Source organism: Trichomycterus rosablanca, chromosome 6 (assembly GCF_030014385.1).
Source record: "Trichomycterus rosablanca isolate fTriRos1 chromosome 6, fTriRos1.hap1, whole genome shotgun sequence".
Lineage (NCBI taxonomy): Eukaryota > Metazoa > Chordata > Actinopteri > Siluriformes > Trichomycteridae > Trichomycterus > Trichomycterus rosablanca.
Genome location: NC_085993.1, coordinates 50,913,654 through 50,925,561, shown reverse-complemented (window position 1 = coordinate 50,925,561; position 11,908 = coordinate 50,913,654). Strand labels below are relative to the sequence as shown.

The window sequence follows — 11,908 nt, the reverse complement described above, 5'->3', positions numbered from 1 at the left end:
GCCGATCCCTGCTCTGATTGAGGAGAACGAAGCTAACCCACGCCCCCTCCGACACGTGGGCAGCATGCTGTATGCATCTTATCACCTACACTTTGACGCGTGCAGTGCAGCGTTGTGTACAGCGAGACACATCCTGAGAGCACTCTTTTCTCATCTCTGTGAAAGCAGAGGTCGTAATTGCACCAGTCATGAAAGAGAGAGACCATATCCGGCTTAGTCCCGCCCATATCTGCACAACAGGCCAGTCGTTGTTCATGTGGCTGCTCAGCCTCAGCCGGCAAGGCAGAGTTGAGATTCGATGCGATGTATTCGAGATCCCAGCTCCGGTTCCAGCGTGTGATTTTACCGCTGCGCCACCTGAGCGGCCGGACAGACGTGGCTTTGTAACGTGTGCAATACCTTCTAGAAGCGGTTCTCTAAATCTTTTGGCAATTCTCTAGTTCACCAGACAGGGACTGTTAGAATAAATGTTATATTGCATGTTTATGATTTTGTGAGTCTTTGTTTTTTATCCGTTATGAACAATCATATTTTACTCTGTGATCAGAGACACACACGTTCTAGACCGTCGTCTCTGTCGGAGAAATATTCTGCATCAAACCTGATTCGTATTATCGTGTTTTTTTCTGTTCTGTTCCTGCACGACTGCCTTGTCCCAATCTAAGCGATACGCGGTTATTAATCAGGTACTTTTTAAGGTCGGCCTCATTGTTTCTCAAAAGAGCTTTAAAGCTTTATTAAATGCGCTTCAGTTCATATTAAGCTTTACAGAGCAAGTGAGTGAATCACACTGACCTTATTCTGATGATTTATACTGAACGGTGTCAGTCAGGTTTATGTATCTGGACAGAAGCTGCTGATGCTGATTCTCAAGCAGCTTCCAAGTGTTCATCAGTAAGTGTGGAGCCATATTTTATTCTGATTCACACAAGTAGTCAAACATGTGGCACATTTTCTTATGTTTGGATATTTTTCCTCAGCCAGTTTCAAGTTCCAAAACTGTCCAGCAGAGGCGCTTGACTTCATATGAATGTCAGATTGAGGGTTAAAACTTCTCCATCAGCTTCTTCCACGTATGAACCAGACAGACGTCTATGCAGCGTTCCCACCCAAATCGAAGCGTTTTTGGTTTCTTTGTGCTCGGTTGTGCACTCATCTTCACAAACAGTGCAGGTTACAAAAGGGAAAATGCAAAAATGGTGCAAACTGGCTACTGATAAATGAAAACTTTCTAGATTTGCGATACCTTAGGCGGGATAAGGCGTAGATATGGTAACAAACCGCGAATTAAAGAAACAGAGGCCGCATTTCATGTCAATCACGTTATGAATAAGGCGCGATCTAAGTACTGGGCACCCCTGCATAGACTCTCTATAGTATCATGCGAAGTTTAGGTCCACGTGACCCTTTCTATATATTACGTTTGAGAAACGACGACGTTATTACCGCTTCTTACGATCTCCTGGTAACTTATAGAACTCCTGGAAATCGAACTAAACGGTCTGAGGGCTCGTTTGATCGTCCACAGATGAGTTGACGATCCTGATAGTCCTGGTAAAATGAAGATTTAAAGATAAACTCTGACGCAGGAAAAAAAAAAGGAGAGCAGTTAATAACTCACATAACCCTGGTACACGAATTTAAGCTGTTATTTTATTTGAAAAGCCAGACAAAGAAACCAGGCGATTCACTGAATTTATTAAAGCCAGAATGAACAAATTCGGCCTCTGGTATTTTTAAAAGAGAAGCTTAGATTAAAGTAAAGTAAACAGCTAGCTCTCCGATCCTACAGCCTTAAAAGGGATGGAGATTGTTATTCTTCACAGCCTGATGACCAGAAAGTATAAAACCGATAAAAATGGACAAAAACAAACATAATAACCTGTTTTATAGATTCACTTTAGGCTCATTGTGCTCAGGTAGTTTTAAATCAATAATCATTTTAAAAACACAAATACAAGAGGAGATTTTCAAATATAAAATAGGAAAAGCTTCTATTAAAAGCAGAAATTTCAAATAGAAGCTTTTTAAAATTGCGGTATCTGTATTGTATTTTTTTTCTGGTCCCATTTCAGCAGTAGAGAGACCAGAACTAAACTAACTGAGAGAAATTTGGTGGTACTAGGTTGCTGTTTTAGTACATTTACCCATGTTAAGCTTCACGTTAAACAGCTTTAAATGGGAAGAAAAAAGCTCATCATAAAAGTATTACTTTTATTCTGGACCACAGGTTTGTCCTTTCAGCAGTAGGGAGAACTTATGACCAGTTTGGTGTTCCTGGGTCGTTGTTTTAGCCCCGTTAAGCGTTTTTAACACTCCTTCTGATTATACTAATAAACTTTTATTGACCCACGTACTTTTTTTTTTTTTTTTCTCCTCACGTCTCTTAATGATGACGCTGCTGGAGCATCCCTGTAACTGTAGTACATTTCATACAAAACTGCATGTGAAACCAATACATATTATATAATATATATAATAACTGATACATAAACCAATATTGTGCAGTTAATGCTGCGTGTCATTAAGTCTCAGTGGTGCAGCCAGCAAAATGTGCTACGGTGACATATCACGTGCAACCCTGCGTTCACACCGGCAGCGATCTTCTCACCTCTGTTCACCCGAATCGCTGATCGCTCGTGGCCCTGCGTTCACACCAGGAGAGTCAACAACAACTGTGGGCGTTTGGCTGCCGTGGTTTAACAGACGCCAAGCAAAAAACAAACAAACAAAAAAGCTAATGCCTACAGAGCGTATAGAGAAACAAGCTGACCACCAATCAAACAGGTTCCAGCTAAAAATAGTCCCTGTGTAGTCATGGCAAGAAAGCTGTTTGTTCTTTGCAATTGAAGTGACCGTTTGTGGACGTTTGATGCCTCGACGGTGAGTTTCTCTTCCATCTCTAGTCTGCTCCACGCTCAATTCCTATTGGTAGCTCTGTGGTTAAGGCACTGGATTAGTAAGTAGAACATTGCTGGTTCACGCCCCACCACCACCACCACCAAGTTGCCACTGTTGGGCCCCTGAGCAAGACCCTTAGCTCTCAATTGCTTAATTTGTATGTACTCAATTAGTAATAAGTAAGTGGCTTAGGATAAAAGCGTCTGCAAAATGCTGCAAATGCAAATTCATCCCTGTGTGGTCAATCACTGACTGTACAGTCAATATGACCAGAAAACTGAGTCTAAAGGTTAAGTTACTGGACTAGTAATCGAAAGGTTGCTGGTTCAAGCCCCACCACTGCCAGGTTGCCACTGTTGGGCCCTTGAGCAAGGCCCTTAACCCTCAATTATGTAACCCAAAATGTAACGTAAACGCTCCTAATTCGCATAGAGTTAAACTTTGTTCAACTCTGATGTGTCACAGACTCCGCCCACTTTGCGTCAACAACATTAGCTCCGCCTCCTGTCGCCGAAAATCGCAGCTCTGATCGAAAATGATTGTCGGTCGCATCGTCGCGTCCCTGCTGGTGTGAATACAGGGTAACACAGATGACATTCTCTCATATGTAGACAGACGTTAGAGGGAGCAGTTTGTAGCCTAGTGGTTAAGGTGCTGGACTAGTAATCAAAAGGTCGCTGGTTCAAGCCCCACCACTGCCAGGTTGCCACTGTTAGGAACCTTGAGCAAGGCCCTTAACCCTTAATTGCTTATACAGTATATAATGTCATCGCTTTGGGTAAATGTAATGTAAACGCTCCTAATTTGCATAGAGTTAAACTTTGCTCAACTTTAATGCGTCACAGACTCCGCCCACTTTGCGTCACCAGCATTAGCTCCGCCTCCTGTCTCTGATTGAAATGAACAACAGTCGGTCACTTTGTCGCGTCCCTGCTGGGGTGAATACAGGGTAACACAGTTGACATCCTCTCATATGTAGACGGACGTTAGATCATAGCAGACGTTAGAGGGAGCAGTTGTAGCCTAGTGGTTAAGGTACTGGACTAGTAATCGAAAGGTTGCTGGTTCAAGCCCCAAGCCTCAAGCCCATGACCCACAATTGCTTGACAATATACTGTCACAGTACTGTAAGTCGCTTTGGATGAATAAAATGTAAATGCTTCTAATTTGCATAAAGTTAAAGTTTGCTCAACTTTGATGTGTCACGGACTCCGCCCACTTTGCGTCACCAGCATTAGCTCCGCCTCCTGTCTCTGGAAATTGCATCTCTGATTGAAAATGAATGAGAATGACGTTACGACCAGGACATAATCACGTATAATTATCGCGATCACGTATCACCTTCATGAATAAACAAACAGACACAATAAAAGGGCTTTGAGAAGTGAACTTATTTATATCCATGTTGTTAAAGGTCAGGTGTATATACACGGTATATTATTTCGATCTGGAAACAATAGGTACTTTATAAACCCTCTAAAATCATAAAAGCACAAAGGCGAGCGACGCAACCAGAGCGGCGGAGTCCTGCTTTCGTTTCACGCCGGGAATAAAACTACGTCAGATCAATGCTAAGCTAATCTGAGCGTCAAAAAATAAAAAGGATAATAAAACGCTCGCTCGGGTGGTCAAATTACGCCCAGAGTTTATACACAGTGGTCGGCAGGCTTCGTGAGGTCACTTTAAAACAGTTTTGGTCGAGGAATGAGACGGCTGGACGACTCGAGAGCGTTCCTCATGCGGCGGATATGCCGGTCCTTATCTAAAATTCTTTTTAGTTCTTCTTAGTTTTAGTTCTTCTTTCTTTAAAACACAGGCGCCACCGATTCACCGTTCGCTGCAATCCAGTCATGAGAAACCAGATCCTCATGGTGAGAGCCACTCCGTGTCAGATAAATAAATAGTAGAAAAATAATCCTTTCTGCTTCTTCTTCTTAGATAAAGTCGGCGGCACTTAAAACGAGCGCGGATTTAAACGTCCTTCGTTAAAACGCCTCATACAAAAAGAACAAAGAGTTCCGCAGGAGGTCTCTGTCTCGCCCCGCTCCCCCCTCCCGAGGAGGCGTCCAGGCGGGACTGAAGTGGCGTTGAAGGCGAGCCCCGTGAGCTCCGGGCATTAGCACTCGGCGTCCACGCTGTGGACGGTGACGGCCGCCTGCAGGTGGTGCGCGTGGGCGTGCAGCGGGTGGCGCGAGTGCATGTGCCGGTGCGGGTAGAGCTTGTGGCTGAGCAGCGCGGCCGTCTGGGGCGGAGTGTCCAGCTCCAGGTCCTCGTCGTGGTTGCCCACGTCCACGCCGGCCGAGAGCGGCTCGCTGGTGCACGGCGGGTTCTCGCTGTCCTCCTGAGGGCTCATCGTGCTGTAACCTGCACACACACACACACACATCAGAAATCATTGAATCAGTTAATCAGCTATGCCATGTCTCAGTTATCTAACCCCTATAAAATATTGCTGCTAGTCTGTAGGACCTAAAGTTGGGTTACAACATGATTTAACCATTATGACATGCAAAAAATGTTTTGAGAAGGTTGGCTCTGTGCTGGGTTGCTCACTCTACCTTAATTTGTCTGTTAGTCTGTCTATCTATCTATTACTGTCTATCTCGCAATAATCTATCTATCTGTCCGTCCGTCTGTCTATCTACGTCTGTCTTTTAGTTCGTCTGTCTGTCCCTCTATCTGTCTGTGTATCTATCTATCACTGTCTATTTTCATTTTCATTGTCTATCCATCTATAATCTATCTATCTGTCTGTGTATCTGTATTTGTCTATGTATATCTGTCTGTCTGTCTATCTATCTATTACTGTCTGTATAATCTATCTGTCTGTCTGTCTATCTATGTCTGTCTGTCTATCTATCTATCTGTCCGTCCGTCCGTCCATCCATCTATCGGTCTGTCTGTCTATCTATTGATGTCTGTCTGTCTATCTATTACTGTCTATTTAGTAATAATCTATCTATCTGTCTGTCTGTCTATCTATAATCTATCTATCTATCTATCCATCCATCTATAGCTGTCTGTCTGTCTATCTATATATCTATTACTGTCTATCTATATCTATCTATCTGTCTATCTATCTGTATATGTCTGTCAGTCAGTCTGTCTGTCTGTCTCTCTCTATCTATCTGTTACTGTCTATCTATCAGGACTCAAAAACCTTGATTAATCTGCTTGAGCTGTGATGTGTTACTGTATATAATCAACACTCAGAGATTCAAGTGTGAGGTGTGTTAGAACCGAAGTGAAAACAAAGGAGCTGCTCACAGGAGCTGACAGGAGATCGTTTCACTGCATCAAAAGGATTTAAATTCTGTAGAATATTGTTAGCACAAAAGCCATCAAACCTCGATGAGGAGAGGGCAAAATAACGTTCCACCAAGTACTGAGGGTTCAGTAATGATGCGCATGAATATTTGATGTTTTTTTATTTAAATTCTGTCAAATTCTGGTATTAAAACTGCTTCTAAAAGTGAGGGGGATGAATCGCATCCTGATCTGAACCGCGGGTCCATCGGTCAGATTCGGAGCTGAAGGCTCAGGAGTGTGTTGGTGGTGCTGGAGTGATTCAGAGCCCAGTACAACAAAAGCTCTCGCTCTCTCGTCCCACACACACACACACACACACACACACACACACACACACACACACACACACACACACACACACACACACACACACCAAATCGATTCACTTGTTTTATTTATTTATTTCACTTTTTTTGAAGACTGACCCCTGGAGCATGACGAGTGAACCACTAGTGGGCGTCATCTTTGGTAAGAAGAACAAAAACCTTTATTTAAGCAGCGCGATCACTCACACACATCCACTTCTTTCTTTCTCTCTCTGTGCCAAACATAAAACTGCTTTTTGTTGCTACATAAAATCACGTTTTAATTCGAGAACGCTGCAGAATGATGTGATTTAGAAGGTACATCAGCTGACTGCAGGACCGACAACCTTAGCTAATATAAAATTAAATTAAATAGGGTTGGGGAACCTAGAACACAAGGGTACAAACTCAATTTTGGTTCTGCTTATCAGTTCCCAAATGTGATAACTCTTTATTATTGTGCTTAAACAAATGATACATCTCTGTTAGGACCTGTGTTCTACATCTTGTATCGACACAGCAGCGTCATCAGTTTGAATAGGCAGCGATTTTTCGCCTCTCGTCTCCCGAATCACTGATCGCATTGTGTTCACACCGGAAGCGTCATCATCGTCTGCGGCCGTTTGGTTGCGAAAACAAGCAGATGACGTGGCGGTAAGACACTGGACTAGTAAGTAGAAGGTTGCAGGTTCAAGTCTCACTACCACCAAGTTGCCAAGACTCTTAACCCTCAACTGCTCAGACTGTATACTGTATAAGTGCCGCAAATGTAAATGCAAAAATCCTGGAGGAAAATCGCTTGTTTATAAACACATCCCTGTGTAGTCCATCACTGACTGTATGACTGACAATATGAAAGGTCTTTTTTTTTTTGTTCTTTTTTTGGAGTTTCTCCTCCATCTCTGATAGGAACGATTATCTAGGAACCAAGAACGGAGCGTAGCGTTTGACGGTGGCAGAGATAATGCGCATAATGTCGATGCCCTTCCTGGCACAATCCTCGTATTTCTATCCGGGCTTGGGACCAGCACCACCTCACCAGCCCACCTCAGACTTTGCACCTCTAAGATTCAAACCCTGGATGCTTCACCTCCATAAGAAATAAATGTGGTTTTATCGTGAGGACAGCCGTGATGGACTGGCGTCCTGTACTGGTTGTGTTAACCCAGTGAATGCACCTTGTGTTAACCCCGACCAGGTTACAGAGGTGGTAAAAAGAGAAATACCAGCTCTTAACATCCTTTATTAAGTCTCTGACTGAACACACTCACCGTGGTCACTTTCTGTTCCTGACCGGCCCCAGTATCTCCTCCTGCGCTCAGGACTGTGTGTGTGTCTCTCGATGACGGCAGCGATGAAGCGCGTGTTACTGACTGTAGAGAAACACAGCGAGAGTAAAACTACAGCTTAGTATGTACACACACACACACACACACACACGGCCAACACAGCACCACTAATACCAGCTTCTTTTAACTGTGATGCTAATGTTGCTGAAATGGACAAACAAAAAAAATTCTATTTTAGCTACAAAAATGTAATTACTGATATTAATACTGGTTAAAATAAGTCTGATTTATAATAATATAATAAATACAGATTAAAACTAAATAAATTAAGAATTATAAACCCAAATCACTCTGCTACGGTTTTGGCTTTAAACTGTGACCTGCACCACCTACTAAAGTCTGATACCTTCATCAGGTGCTCTCCATATACTACAAAAGAAAATTATGCAGTTTTAATGTGCACTGTTTTCCATTCTATTTAATTTGTATTGTTTCAACTTTTATTTGTATTGTTGTATTTTCACATTATTAAAATAATTTTTACTTTTTTAATTTGTATTGTTTTTTATTTGTATTAAGTTTTTATTTTATTGCATTGTGTTCACTTTTTCACAAATTTGCCTTGTTTTTCTTATTTTTTAAAATTTGTATTGCTTTTAAATTTTTTTATTTGTAGTTTTTAATTTGTATAAATTTTATTTTAAACATTTGTATTGTTTTTATTATTTTTTTATTTGTATTGTATTTTTTATTTGTATTAAGTTTGTATTTTATTTGCATTGTGTTCTTTTAAAAATGTTTTCCCTTTTATTAAATTTGCATTGTTTTTATTTTTTTAATTTGTAGTTTGTATTTTTTTTTTTTTATTTGTATAGTTTTTATTTTTTTATTTGTAGTTTCAACTTTAATTTGTAATATTTCCATTTTCCAAAATTTGTATATTTTCACTTCTTATTTTATTTATTTTTATTTAAACTTTTATTTGTATTAAGTTTTTATTTTACTTGCATGTGTTCACTTTTAAAAATTTGCTTTGTTTTCCCTTTTATTCAATTTGTATTTTTTTAATTTGTATAAATATTTTTTTACAATTGTATTGTTTTTATTTTTTTAATTTTGTATTGATTTATTTTTAAATTTTGTATTAATTTATTTTTAAATTTTGTATTGTTTTTATTTTTTAATGTTAACTTTTTATTTGCATTGTTTTCAATTTTAAAAATTTGCCTTGTTTTCCCTTCTCATTACTTATGAAGTGCGTCCGTCTTAAAAAACCTCTGATAAGCCGGTCTGTGTAGGATCATTAAAAATGCCTGTAAATATGTAAAACATAAAGAAGTTTTATTTTTGTCAGCAGCTCGTACTTATTCCTCTGTCCTCGTGACTGTCGTCGTCTCTCTCGTCACGCTCGTTGTCCAGGTTGGACATCCGGACTGACATTTCTGTGGTGAACAAACACGGTAAAGTAAAAGACCAGTACAGATCAGCACAGACCAGTAAAGATCAGCGCAGATCAGCGCAGACCAGCGCAGACCAGCACAGACCAGCGCAGATCAGCACAGACCAGCACAGACCAGCACAGATCAGCACAGATCAGCACAGACCAGCACAGATCAGCGCAGACCAGCACAGATCAGCACAGATCAGCACAGACCAGCACAGATCAGCGCAGACCAGCACAGATCAGCACAGACCAGCGCAGATCAGCGCAGATCAGCACAGACCAGCACAGATCAGCACAGATCAGCACAGACCAGCACAGATCAGCGCAGACCAGGACAGATCAGCACAGATCAGCACAGACCAGCACAGATCAGCGCAGACCAGCACAGATCAGCACAGATCAGCACAGATCAGCACAGACCAGCACAGATCAGCACAGATCAGCGCAGACCAGCGCAGATCAGCACAGACCAGCACAGATCAGCGCAGACCAGCACAGACCAGCACAGATCAGCACAGATCAGCACAGATCAGCACAGATCAGCACAGACCAGCGCAGACCAGCACAGACCAGCGTAGTTTTGTAACATGTTGACCTGACCCCCTGTTCCGGGTCTGGTGTGTGCAGACTGACGTGGAACACTGTTCCCTCACCCTGCGCCGCCAGGGGCGACATGTGCTGATGGCTGCGCCGATGGATCTGGTGTCTGTAGGCGTACACGACCAGCACCAGCACCATGATGCATCCCATAATGCCTCCTGCCACCGGGCCCACGGGTGCACTCTTGACCATGTTCAGAGACGCCACCTCTTCATCTGCACAGACCATACAGGAAAGAGAAACCGATTTTAGCACATATTTGTCTGAAATTGCAGCATGAACTTGGTCCAGACAAACTGAGAGAATAATCCACTGTTACGTTTTAACCCTGATGTGGTACCATGGGGTCTCTGTGACCCCAATACTCAAGATTAGGGACCTCACCCTTCATGTGACACGTTCGCTAGTTTTAGTGTCTTTTTGGTTATTTTTTATTGGTCATGGTACCTTTCATGTAATATAGACATTTTTCTTGATGATTTTGAGGTTCTGTGTCGTGCGTAGCGTAACTGGAAATGGCGAAACGACTGGAATTGTCACGCGAAGACGTTCCGGCGTCTGTAGGTGACCTAACAGACGTCAGAGGAAAACCACATTAATCTGTAACGAGTGCGATAAGTTTGTGTGCAAAGAGCACAGCAAATGGTTGTGCAACCAATGCCAGCAGTAAAAGGTTCAGCCTACAGTAACGTAAAATAATCAGTAACTCACATGAAGTGTTGTGCAATATTATTTGGATTGTGTAATACTTTCCCTGTATCTGCTTCTATTTAGGCTATTTGAACGATCCTAAGACCAATAAATACACCTCTGTTGATTGGTAATACAGTAGTCAAATTGACCCCATGGTACGGTCAACGTAACTTTTTTCATGGTACCGAAGCAGGGTTAATCTTGGTTTGCCTTACAAATTTGCAATATGCTGGTCAAGAAAGCCTCAGTCAGCTGCTCAGGTGGCGCAGCGGTAAAACACACGCTAGAACACCAGGGCTGTGATCTCGAATACATCCAGTCTCTAAAACCGGCCCATGAACAACAATTGGCCTGTTGGTCATATAGGGGTGGGATAATAAGCCGGATAGAGGCTCTCTCATGACACAGTTGCATCACAGATGAGAAAAGAGTGCGCTGATCAGGGTGTGTCTCTCCGTACACAGTGCTCATCTGCATATGCACTCGTCGAGTGTAGGTGATGAGATGCGTACGGCTGCTGCGCACGTGTCGGAGGGGGCGTGGGTTAGCTTCGTCCCCCCCCCCCAATCAGAGCGGGGATCGGCATTAGTGGAGAGGAACAATTGGACGCGCTAAAGTCGGGAGAAAATGCATAAAAAAAGCCATCAGGGCTTACAACAGTAATAATATGTAATAATGTCACTCAAACCTATTCGTACATGTTCATGTTCATGGTGGAATAAGAGGTGCAATATGTAACTTATTTACAATAAGTGCAATACTTAATATATTTTGCATATCTGAATGTATATATTATTTTTTAGATATTTTTTAGAGTAAATAACAATATTTTTCACTTAGTTGTATTTCTTTCTGTTTTTTCCTGTCTTCATACTGCTGTAACAAGTTAATTTCCCTAAGCAGATCAATAAAGTCTTATCTTATCTTATCTATCTTATTTATTACATCTGTTGTCAGTAATTAGAAGGCTGGTCTTACTTTTAAGAGAGATGATTATACTTGCTTTTATTTCATCTCGTATTGACTACCGCAATGCCCTGTTTTCTGCTCTTAGTATGTCTGCTTGCGATCGGTTGCAGACAATACAGAACGCCGCTGCTAGATTACTTACGAGCTCAAATAGACGCCGTCACACAACCCCACTGTTAAGATCTCTACACTGGCTTCCTGAGCAGTATAGGATCCAGTTTAAATGTTTGACTTTTACCTATAGAGCATTGCATGAGCAGGCTGAGCCGATGTACAGTATATATATCGGAGCTACTCCACCCATATGTATCGGGGCGCTCTCTTAGGTCTAGCGGGCTGAACTTGCTGTCTGTCCCACGCTCCCCGCTTAAAGGCTCGTGGGGATCGCGCATTTGAGG

At 42.0% G+C, this 11,908-nt stretch overlaps 1 protein-coding gene across 1 annotated transcript in view; it reads right to left on the bottom strand.

The window, feature by feature from the left end:
• Positions 1–4,274: 4,274 nt before the first annotated feature.
• The window catches only part of cachd1 (cache domain containing 1), an 81,286-nt gene continuing 73,652 nt past the window's right edge, over positions 4,275–11,908 (bottom strand). The window contains exons 24-27 of the mRNA XM_062998034.1: positions 9,902–10,063; positions 9,169–9,246; positions 7,787–7,888; positions 4,275–5,265 (exon numbers count right to left, since the gene is read on the bottom strand). Coding sequence (XP_062854104.1) covers positions 5,018–5,265; positions 7,787–7,888; positions 9,169–9,246; positions 9,902–10,063 — 590 coding nt within the window. The 3' untranslated portion in view covers positions 4,275–5,017. The remainder of the gene's footprint in view (positions 5,266–7,786; positions 7,889–9,168; positions 9,247–9,901; positions 10,064–11,908) is intronic.